The sequence below is a fragment of the Protopterus annectens genome, chromosome 6.part0 (genome assembly GCF_019279795.1).
Source record: "Protopterus annectens isolate FY-2018-M chromosome 6.part0, PAN1.0, whole genome shotgun sequence".
In the NCBI taxonomy this organism is placed as follows: Eukaryota; Metazoa; Chordata; order Ceratodontiformes; family Protopteridae; genus Protopterus; species Protopterus annectens.
The window spans coordinates 1,831,382,283-1,831,397,709 of record NC_056737.1 but is presented as its reverse complement, the minus strand read 5'-3'; the positions used below and the strand labels follow the sequence as shown (position 1 = coordinate 1,831,397,709).

Sequence of the window (15,427 nt, the reverse complement as noted above, 5' to 3'; positions counted from 1 at the left end):
CTTTTACCAACACCATAAACCATAATTGTAACAACAATCACATATCCTTTTTGGATCTTTCCAAGACATTCAACATGGTTGACCACCAACTTTTAATACACACCCTGCAAACATTTTGTCTAGATACTAAAGCCCTTCAATGGTTTAAATCCTACTTGAATGGGAGACAGCAGGCTGTTCTCTGGCAGAACAAACTCTCTAACCTACTACCTAACATCCTTAGAGTAGCATAAGGCTCTATACTAGGGCCCCTGCTGTTTTCCATCTTCATTAATGACCTGCATACTGTCATCCCAAAAGTCAGCTGTATCCAATACACTGACAACTCTACCCTGATCTGCTCGGCCACATCTCCAACAGACATATGGTCAGCTACCCTGTCCACCTTTAACACTGTAGAAAACTGGCTTTCTGAACGTTGTCTGATACTAAATCCCAAAAAAACTAAAGTGCTGTTATTTTCACTGACACAAAGGTCTACTGCTTTTACCTTCACCATAAATGCAAATGATGGCACAATAATCTCCCCTGACCCCTCTACAAAACTATTAGGTGCCATTATAGATAACAATCTAAAATTCAACCTACATGCAAACCAGTCGATCAAAACCATCAATAAAAAACTAGGGTCACTTTACAGAATAAAAGGCTTCCTAACCCCTCCAGCCAAAATTGCCATAACTTGCTCTCACCTTCTCTCAACACTTCTGTACGCGTCCCCTATACTCTCTAATCTAAACAAGACTGTACTTAACAAACTCTTAACCTGCTATAACCACATTGCCAGGTTTGCCACTGGGCTGCCTTTTAGGACACACCATTGCATCAATCTTAACCAGCTTGGGTGGCTTGAACTACCCAGTCTAATCCAGTATAACCAACTGATTATGGCTTATAAAATCCTTTGTAATCAGGACAGTACTCCTGCACTTAAAAATCTTATCACTCCCTATAACAATCCTCGACTGCTTCGATCCTCTAACAGACTACTAATTCAGACAAGCAAAATTAACAACACACCTGGTGACTCTCCCTTTGCAAACTCTGCAGGTAGATCCTGGAGCTCACTTCCAGCTGGTATTACTTTACTGCCCTCCCTAGGTCAATTTAATGCTAGACTCACAACATCTGGCACTAAACTGGCTATATCATTGTATCAAGCCTGGCTAACTCACTTCTAGAATGTGTAAAATCTGTTAACCAGCTTACTGTTTAATTTACCCTTGACTTTCACTCGGGATTAACTCTAACCTGTGGAACATGTTTATTCTTGTTTGCTTATGTAATCATTGTCAATATTATATCTGTAACATGTTTTGTTGTTTCTGTTCACCTTGGAGCTTTTCTCCCCGGGCCTCCGCTGAAAATGGACATGCATTCAGTCAGACTATCCCAGTCAACAAATGTAAAATAAATAAAAAATAATAAATTATTCCTCTTTCAAGCTTCATCTTGCAGCCATTTCAGTAGTCTGACCATGACTCCATCCCTGTCTTCTTTGTTTGTCATTAAACAATTCCTGAAATGGGTTTTATATAAAAGGCCACCTAGAATGAAAGTGGCTCTTTCTTGGGACCTTAACTATGTGCTAGAAAAATATAACTATGTCTCCATGCAAACCCATTCATGTGGCAGCTTTGCTTCGCAGGTTCATTACTTGGTAAACTGTTTTTATTACTCTGACATCTGTAAGAAGAGCATGTGAGTTGTTGTCTCTCATGGTGGGTGAATCCTATATGGTATTCCACAAGGATAGGGTTACTTTCAGAACAAAATCCATCTTATCTGCCCAAAGTAGTCTCAAACTTAGAATCAAGGCATAAATCACTTAGTGTTTTACCCAGAACTTCAAAACCAGGGAGAAAGAAGTACATAGACAGCTCATGTACCATCTTGATAAAACTACGTCCTTTAGAAAAGCTAATCAGTGATTTATTTTGTAGGATGGAAATAAGAAAAAAAAAATCCTGTATTAAAACAAACTATTTCCAGATGTTAATCCTCAGCTATTGCTTTTTGTTATTCCCACTAAGGCAAATCAGTTACAGGCAGTCTCAAGACAGTCTTTGAGAGCTTTATCCTTTATAGTGGCATACTGGAAAGGGGTTGACTCTAGAAGTATTCTAGAGGTAGCTACTTGGTCAACTGCACTTACATTCATAAAGCATTACAAACTGAATTCCTTTTCTATGTCCAGAGCTACCTTTGAAAGAACCATTCTCCAGGAGATCTTGGAGTCTTATCTTTCCTCCTCCCATGTTTGATAAACTTTGGTAATCAACCCAAATAGCCTAAGGGCTACTGTAGCCATGGGAATGATGCCCATAGTGCAGCTGTGTAAGCTGCACTGACCATAACAGCAGATGCTTCAAGTCCACACTGCCATAGTAGCTACACCCCCCCTTTCTTTCCTTTGCATGCTTTTTATGGGAGGGGTGGAGAATAAAATGGTTTTGTATTTATATCTGATCAGATATTCAGGAAGAGGTTGCTTCCTATTTTGCTCTGGGCAAGAAAGTCCTGAAGTCACATTTTTCTGGCTGGTATTTACCTGATTACAGCTGGGCAATCAGCAGCCAGAGTGATGATGTGGGAAGGAGCCAGAGCTTTGTGAAGCTAGCAAGTTGTTATATTCTGGGCAGGAAACAACCCAAATGGTCAAAGGCTACTGTAGCAGTGTGGAATTCAAACATCAACTGTTATGGTAAGTTCTGAGACAGCTGTACTCTCCTGTTTATATTATGGTGTAAGTTTAGGTTCATAAAGTAGGTGTTGGTGGTGTTTCCAGCTTTATGGACAAGCAGACTATTAAGTAGGTCATGGTCATTTGCTGCCTTGTAGGTTAGGTAAAGATATCCACATAGAAGTCTACAAGAGACAGAATACAGTGATAGCATTTTCAGATGCTATATGTAGGTTAGGGAGCTCATACGTATGATTTTTTTTTTTAGTGAGAAACCTTTGTGTTTTTCTATTTGGATCATGTGATTGGGTCGATACATGCCAAATGAGGCATTATATTCTAGTATGGATCGGATAATGGAGGACTGCAGTAGGAACAATAACTTCCATGGAATTGCCTTTAACAATTAGCTGGGCATGGTAGAAGGAGTTGCTAATGACAGTTGATATGTGGTGTTTGAATGAGAGTTTATTGTCCTTGAACATTCACAGAGCTTTAATGACATCGTCCATTAGGAGGGAGTGCCATTTATGTGGCAAATGCAGGGGTGTTCTTGTTTTCTAAACAGTAAAATTTTACATTTTTTTGTGTGTTAAAGTACAGTTTGTGTTCTTACACCATGAATTTGAACAGGTAAGGCTATCTTGGAAAAAAATGAATGTAATTTGGAGTATTGATAACAACCTTTAAGTTTTCAGTCACAGCAAACTTTATTAGTGAGAGACCCTTGACATTAGCTTTGTCAGTAAAGTATATGCCAAAGATTAGTGGCCCCAAAACAGAGCCCTGGGGGACACCAAGAAGGCATTTTGAGAAAAGTGTGACTTTATTGACTGTGACGTATTTATTAGCCAGTTTGTTATACAATTAGTTGTAAAAGGGCTTATATTTTGCTGGATCAGTTTATCAATAATGCCAGAATGTAGAATAGTATCAAAATCTTTGGATAGCTGTAGGTGGGAAGTTTGTACCAATTTGCCTTCATCCAATGCTTCTCTGACCCTTTCCAAAATAATTTGTCAAGATTAAGCAGGCAGGATATGACTTAAACCTAAATGGCTTGGATCAGGGGACTGTAAGCTGACAGTATCTTTAGTTATGAATTCACTGATGATTCTTACCATTACAGTACAAGTGAGTCTGGTAATGGTATTCAGTTACTCAGACTACAGTTCACAAGGTCAGTGTTTATACTTCCCTTAAGGAGGTAGAGCACAACAGTTGTTCTCCAAGCTTTAAGCACGTAACCAATGAAGAGGCTTGAGGCTGAACAAGTGTACAAGGGATTCTATGAGGCAATGTTTCATAGTAACAAGGAAACAACTTAGTATGTTAATGGGATCCACAGAGCTAGTGATTTAGAGTTTGGAGAAAGCTTTCATTAATTTTCTGAGGTAATCATAGTAGGAGATGTTGACTAGATATTGTGAAGGGAGAAACATGGACAAGCTTGAGATAAATTTGTTCATTTGTATGTTTACAAACTTCTTGGTCAGTGTGGGTGGAACCATTTGATGTCAATTCAGTGCAGTACACTGTGTTGTTTTTGAAGTTTTTATCATAGATGAAGATGGCTTGATGGCAATTTATGTGATTATTTTTGGACTGATAACAGTATTTAACAAGTGCTTAGCTTTGCAAGTGTTTGATTTTTTGCTTAATTCATTATTTAATCTCTTAAGTTCACTTTTGGAGGAAAAAGGTTAGCATTTATTTCCTAGGGTTAATAGTTTTTTTCTTGGTGTACAGTTTGTTGATATTGGTTTCCCAAAAAGTGCTTTGTTTCAGAATTTGAAATTTATCTGTGATGAATGTGAAATAAATCTTCACTTCTGATGTTTAATTAGGAACAAAACTCTGTTGCAGAAGCAGCCATTTTAGCCATTGGATCATGGGGTAGAAGCTTTTAACAAAACTTAGGTCAGAAAGTAATGCCAGCAAGTTAGCCTTGAAGATGTCTCTGAAGATGCTAGAATTTGAGGACATGATAGTTTGGGATCTTAAGAAGCATACTATTTCACAGGGATCAGATATGCCCAGGCAACTACATGTATGATGCATAATGGTGCCATATATGTAAGGATCGGAACTAGTAGGTTTGAGCCCCTAGTACAGGAGGTCAATAATTGGACAAGAGAGTTGGTGTTGATGATGCCAAGAAACCATTGTGCTTTGTGCAGCTTATAAATTGGGCAGCTGAAATCACCCAGCATCATACTTCTCAACCTCTTACCACAAGAAATCTGGACAAAGGCAAAAATAATCAGAGGACAAAGTCCCAAAAATAGGGACAAATTTTAAATACTGGTCTTGAACTAATTTGTGCAAAAATATAGATCATCCAAATAAACACGGGAAAGTGTGACAGTTGAACAGACTATGAAAGACACTAGTCCACATTTGTATCTGTTGGACTTGAATTATTTTGTGATGCAATGTTTAACTTAAACTGTATTTGACAGACTGAACTATCACTATTGGTTGACTTCATGGATAGTATTTTAAAGAACAAATATTTATATTTCAATGGTGACTATTATAGACAGACATACAGGGTCACTGTGGAGGTGGCTTGCACCCTCATATAAAAATTGTATTGTATGGACATGGAGAAAAGACCATGGTTTTTCAAGTGAGATGTTTAGGTATTGTAAGGCATATCTTTGATTTCTGGATGATTTCATTATCTGGGCATGTAGTGAACAAATATTTGCAGAGTTTATTATACATCTGGAAACTAAAACAGATTTCGTACATTTCACATAGTACACTAACTATGGTACTATCAACTTCTTGGATGTGCAGTTGGACAGAGATGTGATAGATGGGTTGGCTTCAAGTTTATATAGAAAACCAACATATAGTAATTAATTTCTGTATTATAGCAGCTGTCATCTCATGCACCAAAAAAGGTATTGTTAAAAGTCAGCTAGCTAGAGCCTCTAGAATCACCTCCGATGACGAAGTATTTTGAACTGAAGTTATTAAGTTAATTGGGATGTTCCTAGAGAGGGGCTACCCACAAGAGTTACTTGAATAGAAAAATCTGGAATAATGGATGACAGACAGAGAAAAATACAGGCCAATTATTGAATATAGCCCGGGTAACTGTTGTTTAAATAAAGGTGAAACAATAACAACTGAAACAACACATATCCAGAACATTTTTTAATGGACTACACTACTGATAGTGCAAAAATATCTAGCACAATTTGAAATTTTTGGTGGGTGTTGGAAGAGGTGAAATTGCCCAAAGCAATTTTAGAAGGTGCACCTAATATTGTGTTTAGCAGGAGGTGTAATTTTAAGAACTTGTTTCATAAACAAAGGTCAGCACAGGGGGTCAGTCTGAGCAAGCATATACATACCATAGGTGAGCACATTGCTGTTTCATTAATACAGAGGAAATAGGCACTCATACCTATTATCTGAAAATGAGAAAACTGGTACATTGTAATACACTTAGTGTAGTATATACCTCACATATTGTGAATCTTGCAAGGCTTTCTACATTGGTAAAACTGAGAATATACCAGCACACATATGGTTGTGTAACCAATGCCCTAGCTAACTATGCAATACAGTGTTTAAATTTTAAACTTTTTTTTTATTTTTTGCTTTAGAAAAGGGGACGTTTGTCAGAGAGGTGGTGACTGGAGATATCTTTTAGAAATGAGGAAGTGGCAATGGCAGCTGGGGACTAAAGCCACTGAAACTCCAAATGATTGTGTTAGTATTTACTGTGCCCTTAAGAGAAGAGCTAGTAAGTTATGAAACATTTTTTCACAGCTGAGTTGTTTACGTTTTAGAATGATTTATATAAATTTGTATGTGAATTGTAATTCCTTGAGTATAAGCTCCAAGAGTTTTTGCATGTTGTGCATGTACCTTTAAATTTTTGGTCATATGATTGCAAACTGATAAAAGGAAGTTGTGAATGAGCTACTACAAATTCTGAAGATGTCTAGATTAGATGAAAGTATTAAATCTGTCTACTTGTTTTTTTAAACATTAAAGTTCTTTTGGTGAAAGAATAAATTTCTTGCTGTTTGGTCCTTGGATACTGCAGTATGTTTTTTTTTTTTTTTATGCTAAAATTACATCCATCCATGTGTGTGTGTGTGTGTGTGTGTATGTGTGTGTGTGTGTGTGTGTGTGTGTGTGTGTGTGTGTGTGCAATGAAAAGTTTGTGGAGCTCAGAACTGATTCTTGGCTTTGTGTACTTTTGAAGCAATTGATGGAATCCATGGATAAGTATTTTATTGGTCAGCTTAATGGTAGTTCAGGTCACAGCTTTATTGACTAAGATTTCTGATATAGGTCAAATTCAGCGGGGGCAGTACATTCCATTTTATTTTTTCTGTACCTAATGTCTGTTAAGTAACATTTCTTACATGACTTTTGAAAACCCACCATTGTAACATCAGTTACTTCCCCATAATTCTATAACACCCCTCCCTAAATATCAGCAATTTAGCTCCATCCCATTCCAGTTAACCCCACCCATTAAGCTATTACCTGAAGCCACACATCATTTGTAAATCATCTACTGCCATTACCTCAGATATGTCTGAAACACACTAAAGTAACAAATCCAGGACACATTACTGTCACTCTGTCCAGAGGTGTAAGCCCTTCTGGCACCCAGGGCTATTCCCATATAGCATCCTGATCCTTGTGAACTTTAAGTTAAGGTAAAAAAAAACTTTCCCTACTTTAAACTGAATTCTGATAAATAACAAAACCACACACACATAGTACTAAAGTGCTTCCATAAATTAATTTGTTGGTAATGAAGATCTCATCTTCTGACATCTTGCAGTCAGGGCAGTTGCCCCCTTTGCCAACAATAGCAATGTCTCTGCCTCTCTCCAGAATCTTCTGTATATACCATTCAGCCATCTAGCTATCCATGTAATCAGTGTTTGTCCTACCCCCCACTCCATTACTTTTACTATTATCTTCCTGTTAGAACGGAGTCAAAGACTTGCGGTCCAGGAATAAAATGTCTACTGGTATTCTCCTAACAAGGTTATATATTTATTTATTATTAATTTATTTTATTTTATTTATTTAAAATTTGCTTATCAGGATAGAGTACTGATCACAAGTGACCAAATTCATTCACAGACTGGAAATACAAAGAAAGTCAGAATTACCTTTAGAGAAAGAAAGAACAAGCAGAATGAAGATCATTATCTGTAAAATACCCGTATCTGCTAACAACAAGTAAAAACTGCATACAGCTGTTTACAGTATATACACTATTAACAAAAAATCAACACAAGTCTCATTTAGAAAGTGAAGTATCTGTGTGATAATTAAATCTGTATGTTGTCTTCATGGGAATGATAGGATAGATGAGTTAAGCGAGTGATGTCAGAGTTTGTGACTAGCTGGCAGAGGCTGTGCTAAGGAAATGAGTTTGTTATTGAGAAATGCAGATTGGTGCAATAAAATGTGCCATATGAGGGACAGTAAGGGCATAACTAGTAACAAAATCTGGATCAGGCTTGACTGACAGCTCCTTCTGCTGTGAACTCATTTTGATTGCTGTACTGCAGATTGTTGGCCTCTAGAAATGCTATCAGCCTTTCTATCCTATCAAGCATGCAAATTCCCTAGGATTTTTTCTGCTCCTCCTCCCCATTCAAATGGTGTACTACAGCTGGCTCTACAATTTTTGCACTAGGCAGTGATCTGTTGAAGACGTCTGTTGAATGACTTGTCAACTCACTGACCAATTTTTGAAGACTACAGTACCAGGAGTACTACTCACAGCTAAAGATGCTCTCACCAAACAAGGAAAAAAGTAGTTGTAAAAATGCAAGAGCAGTCACCACGAAGGTATCAATAGAACACAAAATACAGCTGGTCTCAAGCAAAGTCCAACGGCAGTCGTTTAAGAAGATAGCAAAAACGTTTATTCGAGAAAATAAAATGAACGCTTTCGCATAGCCAAGCTATGCTTCTTCCAGCTATTGATACCTTCATGGTGATTGCTCTTGCATTTTTACAACTACAATTTTTGAAGACACTGGGAGGCAGCCCATCTGGTTCTTGTGCTTTATTCTAAAGGACAGTTGCAATTTTCTTCTGAACCTCTTCCATGCCTATTCTAGTAGCTGTCCACTGTTAGTGGATTAGACTCTGGGTGTTCTGGACAACCAGCCAACACCTGTGACCTCAATAGAGCCCATGAATGGCCAGCTGTTGAAGAAAATGTTGCTGTATATACTGTGCTACACTGTCTAATTAAGTATACAATGTTTGTGTGTCCTTGAACAAATGCTTGTTGACTCAACAGATGCTTGTACATGGTCAGAAACATTGGACTATAATATATAACTAATCGCAAAGTGCTGCAGGCAGCAAATTAATGCCAAATGGGTGATCAGCTGCCTCCCAGTCCCTCAAAATCCACTTTTTATTGTAAATGACAGACAAACATTGTGGGTTCTTGTTCATGCAGCTTTGTTATATACAAGCACATAAGAAATGAGGCAAATTAATGTTAACTTATATACAAACTAGCAAACATACATATACATGATCATAGTCTGACTGCATTTTTCAAAATGGCCCTGAAGCTATTATGTGCTTGCTATTTATATGCATGTGCAGTCCTTGGAAATGCTTGTTAAAGGTACAACACACATGATATTCTACACGCAGTATGTAGGAAATTTTCAGTTTAGATTTTCTGGTGAGATTTAAAGTATATTTTAAAAATAATACAGTGTTAGATTATTCCATTCTTAATCCATAAAGGTTTCTGTTTTATAACAGATTAATCTGATTGCAAAGAAATTTTGTAGCCTCTGAATGAAAATTATTAAGCATGCTCACCTCTTTATCTTTTTTCAAAGCAATCCTGTGGCTGTGTGTGTGTGTGTGTGTGTGTGTGTGTGTGTGTGTGTGTGTGTGTGTGTGTGTGTGTGTGTGTGCATACATATATGTGTGTTTGTGTGTGTATGTGTGTATATCTATATCTATATATATATATATATATATATATATATATATATATATATATGTATGCATGAATAAAACTATATATATATATATATATATATATATATATATATATATATATATATATATATATATATATATATGGGTCCCCTTCATATGGTTGATTTTTCATAAAGTTGACTTTCATATGGCCGAGACCATATGATCAACTTTTGAAAGCCGACCAAGGGAAACCGCTATCTCTGCACAGTGCGGAATTTAAAAATTTCCCACTTCCGCACTGTAGTGCGATCTCGGAGTTGGTATATTAAAGTTATGGGGGGGGTTGGGGAAGGTGGAGCCCCCTGCTAACAGTTTAAGGTAAGTGTTTGTTGTGTTTTTATGTTTCATGGTCGGCATTCTGAAAGTCGAACATATGGTCTCAGTCATATGAAAGTCGACTTTCTGAAATGTCGACCATGTAAAGTAGACCCATATACATATATATATATATATATATATATATATATATATATATATATATATATATATTTGTATGTGTGTGTGTGTGTGTGTGTGTGTGTGTGTTCATATTGCCTGTATGTTTTTATATGGATTACCTTCAGAAGCTCGGAGTTTCAAAACTTCGAACTGAAAATGATCAAGATCAAAAGATTTAAGTTTTGAAACTTCAAACATTTTGAATGGAGATTGCCGTATAGCTGCAATGGCAAATTTACCATTTTCCTGACTGCAGTACGATCTCGGAGTTGGTATATTTATTTAGCAGGGGATGTGGGGTGTATGCAAAGAACATAAAAAAAATTTTATCATTTTTTTTTTTATTACAATTTCAAAGTTTCACTACTTCAATCTTGTGGTCTCGACCATTTGCAGTTCAAGGTTTTGAAACTTCGAGCTTCTAAAGTAGATCTATTTATATATGAATATTTTATTTATTAATTGATTGGTTTATTTATTATATTTACACTGAGTTAACTAAGTTAGTTTCACAAGGTCTTTTTAAGTGAGACCTGAGGTGGTATTAATACTAACTAGATGAATAAATCAGTGTATGTAGATACACACACACACACACACACACACACACACACACACACACACACACACACACACACACACTCACACGCTCGCACACACACACACACACACACACACACACACACACACACAGATGTGTGTGTGTGTGTGTGTGTGTGTGTGTGTGTGTGCATATATGGGTCTGTAAAGGTGTGAGTGTGTGTGCAATTATGAATATGTATTTATGGTTACAACTGATTTGGTCAACTCATATTTGTGTGACACAAGTGAGTAGCTGCAAGATGTAAATGAAAGACAATTTATGCGAATGCTAACTTGGTCAAATTCCAGTTGGTCAACAATGTCAAGTGGCGGAGCAAGGAACTTGCGTGTGAGTGTGTCTGTGTCTTCTAGGGTTAAGAAAAGAGGTAAGGATTAGGTAAGGGGATAGATTTAGTGTGCATGCAAGTGTGAGTGTTAGGGGTTATTTGTAGTGTGCAGGTGTGAATGAGTGCATGGTGAGTGTCATAGGATCATAGGAAGTTACTAGCCTAATGGCCCTAGAGCCTTTTGAAGCCTAACCATTCATGCTTCAGTTTTCTCAATTATAAATGTCCAAGGACTAAAATGGCTTTAATACATGCCTGTGCCTTAGGGCATATATCTGTACTGAGCTGTCTTGTGCCCCGCTGCCTACCTTAGTAATGTATGCATACCCTAAATCTCCTCCTGCACCTAACCTAAACATGCAGCTTACTTTACAAAACCCCTTCTCATAACAACATTACTATTCAGACAAATTTGAGCTGAATGTGATAGAGTTGTGGGTAGTACATTGGAAAAGGACATCTGTTCACTTTTTTGATATACTGTGTGTCACTCTGGTGGTGTGTTGCTATAATAAATGGTCAATGTCTTTTCTTTGTTGTTCATTACACATTTTGACCATTCATTATATAAATTTATATATATATTTGATATATATATAATATATATATATCTGTATCTATGTATTTAGGTAGTGTCTATGTGTGCATGCATCTGTGTGTGTGTGTGTATTTATTTGTACATATGTGTATGTATGTGTGTGTGCATGCATGCACGTGGGTGTATGTGTATATAGTTATATCTGTATATATAGGTTTGTGTGTCTGTGTGTGTGTGTGTGTGTGTGTGTGTGTGTGTGTGTGTGTGTGTGTGTGTGTGTGTGTGTGTGTGTATTTATATTTATATGTCTCTGTGTGTGTATGTCTGTGTATGTGTTTGTGCGTGTATTTATATGCATGTGTGTGTTTGTATATTGTGTAAATGTTTGTGCACCTATATGTATTTATATGAATGTATTTATTTATATAATGTGCATATGTTTGCATGTGTGTGTGTGTGTGTGTGTGTGTGTGTGTGTGTGTGTGTGTGTGTGTGTGTGTGTGTATGTGTGTCTGTAGAGATTAAATACTTCTGCATATCTGTGATGGGTGTCAACACCTGACTATTTTCATCCTACACATTATATTTTTGTTAAAAGTTAAACCTACAGCCTGATTCTATATGGAGCTTTCTTAACCTAAACTTGACTATAATGTGATGGTTTAGGTGCTCTATATTATTTATTTATTCCAACAGAATGCCATACTACAAAATTAATTTACTGCATTCTTAGTTTGCACATGTGAACTAAACTTAAAATCAATGATTCATTTTGCCAGCTATGGCACCTTTGGGTCCAAGGACTTTGGTTATTATAGGACAAGGGTCTCATTATACAGATAAAGTGCTGAGTCAGATGAGCTTTAATTTTGTCAGACAAAATAACATTTAATAATAAAGGTACAAGTCTGAGATTATGAAGCCATCTTAGAGTTTCATTCAGTAATTTAAATGTGTTTAAACGTGCTTATTCTACCAAAATTAAAGCTAAGTTACGAAAGAATTGCAGAGAAAAAATTAAATATTTGGCATGTGTGCAGTATACTATGAGTCATATACGTCCTGGTCCTGTTACATTTGGTTGATCTGGTGCACTGAGAAAAAAGAGGGTGCAAAAGGGACTGAATACTAAGAAACTCTATTATGTTCTTAGCTAGAGATAATTCAAGTTGCTGTATATTTGTTTATTTTGTAATGATGATTGAATAGGGTAATGGACTGATTCATAACGGCCCATTTCAGCCACTGACCTAAAAAAGAAATCTATATAGTTTATAGAATATTCCAAACCACAGTATATATATATATATATATATATATATATATATATATATATATATATATATATATGGCATTACAAAGAGATCACACATACGAAAGTGTTAAATATATTGTACAGTACATACCAGAAACCATCCAACAGATTAACAAGGCCACTCATTACACAGACCAAACAGGCAACACTGGAAGTCTTGTAATAGCTGTAAGCCTATGTGCTAGAGCACTTTGAAACACAGGAACAGTTGTATTTATCTCTCCAAAAAGATGACTGACAAAGATTTACATTTTGGAAGATCAGACGTATATCCCATTGGAGCTTTTTCTCCTACCACATTCATGCCTTCCCAAATTGTATATCTAGTCGGTGGTTGTTTATCCACTTATATGAGATTTTCTGGACACATGTTAGAGTGAAACTACAGTTTTCAGAGTGCAAAGTAAAAGTAGTGTCTGTAGTTTATAATTATGAATTCAGCATTTTCACAGTGAATACATTACACATAAACTGCAGGCTGCACTAACTCTGTAATTATACATCTCAACTGTCCATATGTCCAGACTTTTGCCTCATATTTTTGGTCTATTCTGAATAAAATCTGTGGGCTTTGTTGCCAATTACAGAGGGTTACAGTCACTAAATAATGAAAAACATTTGAGTTTCAGAGTTCATACCCTTCAGAAAATGCATTGCCAACACAAATCCTTTTATTCAAGCAACTTTCTAAGTTTATAAGAGCAATATTTAAAATATGGCACTATTTTGGGGGCCTTGTCTCCCCATTACTTTAGGCTTTGTCCATATTTGTTGTGCTAAGAGGTTGAAAGGTATGTCTGTAATCCTTTTTACAAAATCCTAGCAGCATAGGCCTGGTATTTGCATTAACAATGCTAATAAAAACATTTCAAAAGTCTACTGAACAAATCTAGTAATATTAATATTAATAATGATACAGTTTCTTATTCTGACATGTAACGTGTAGAACTTTAAATTCTTGAGTTATTTAATACGCATATTGCAATGTCTAGTGCCTAACTCAAATATGAATAAAATGTCTTAATTTATGCTGCATAAAACATGTGGAGGACATAAATACTAGAAATTCTTACCCTTCTAGATTTACTCTTCATGAAGAATTGCTTGTGGTTAATAGCTCTGTATAATATTCGCAGCATACCTCAGCAATGAATATGTATGCATATATATATATATATATATATATATATATATATATATATATATATATATATATATGTAGAGAACATAAAACAGCCCTTGACTGGATCCTTGTATCACATCCTCATAAATTCAATAACTCAGGCTCCCTCACTGATTCCCTGAGTGATCATCTACCTGCTTTCACATATAGAACCCAAACCCAGGTACCAAAACCCCATAGCTACCAAACAACTAGAAACCTCACTAATTTCAAGCCATCAACATTTAACTCCATTCTAAAAGCCCATAATTGGAGCCCTCTACATTCTCTACAACTAGAGGAAGCTGTTAAGTGTTTTAACAAAGTCCTTCTAGATGCCCTTAACTCTCTTGCCCCTACACAAACACAAATAATCAAAATTAGCCATGGTCCATGGTTAACTAAACCTACAAAGCTACTACTTTTAGCTAGGGAGAGAACCTGGAAAGTCTGGCGCAGTAACAAGACACTGACAAATGAATCTAACTTTAAACAACTCAGGAACCAAGCCAAAAAACTAGTTATCAATAACAAAAAAATATATATATATTTCTAAAAACAACTATCCACCCATAAAAACAACCCCCAATTTTTTAGAAATCTGTATCCTCTCTATTCAATCCCAGAACCACTCCAAATCCATCTCCATCCCCTGACATGACCCCACAACGTATAGCCCACACTTTCACCTCCCACTTTATTGATACCATCCTTAAACTCATTCCTGAACCCCCTACAAACTCATATCCATACACCACCAATAATACAAACATGGAGCAAGCAAACATGCAAACTTCTTCCAATCATCTTACATCCCAGGAACCTACCACTAAAACAATACCAGAAACCAATACTACCTCTCTAATTCTAAAACTTTAAAAAAACTGAAACCCTGTTCCCTATCTGCTGACAACCTCTCCCCAGAATACTTGATTGCTGCTGATACAATAGCATACCCCATCAGTATTCTAATAAACCGATCCACCTCTGAAGGAACCGTCCCACAAATCTGGAAAAATTCCATTATAACCCCACTCCATAAAGGTGGTAATACAAATGTCCTTACTAACTATAGACCGATCACTATTCTTTCTACTCCCTCCAAAATATTAGAAAAGCATATACCATAGTCAACTACTCAACCACCTCATCGACAACAACCTCCTCACCCCAACACAGACACCGTGAACAAGGCTTTAGATGTAGGTCTAATAAGTTCAGTAGTCCTGTTGGACATATCCAAGACATTCGACATAGTGTCACATGCCAAGCTACTTCAACAACTGCCAGAAATAGGCTGCTCCCTATGTACGCTGTTCTGGTTTGCTAACTACTTACACAACAG

At 36.5% G+C, this 15,427-nt stretch overlaps 1 protein-coding gene across 3 annotated transcripts in view; it reads left to right on the top strand.

The window, feature by feature from the left end:
• The window catches only part of LOC122804952 (retinol dehydrogenase 12-like), a 495,784-nt gene that overhangs the window by 80,042 nt on the left and 400,315 nt on the right, over positions 1-15,427 (top strand). For 2 of the 3 annotated variants that reach the window (XM_044075182.1, XM_044075180.1), the window contains exon 2: positions 6,307-6,446. The exons of the other annotated variant lie outside the window; for it this stretch is intronic. In XM_044075182.1, the coding sequence (XP_043931117.1) occupies positions 6,356-6,446 (91 nt within the window). In that variant the 5' untranslated portion in view covers positions 6,307-6,355. The remainder of the gene's footprint in view (positions 1-6,306; positions 6,447-15,427) is intronic. 3 annotated transcript variants of the gene reach the window in all.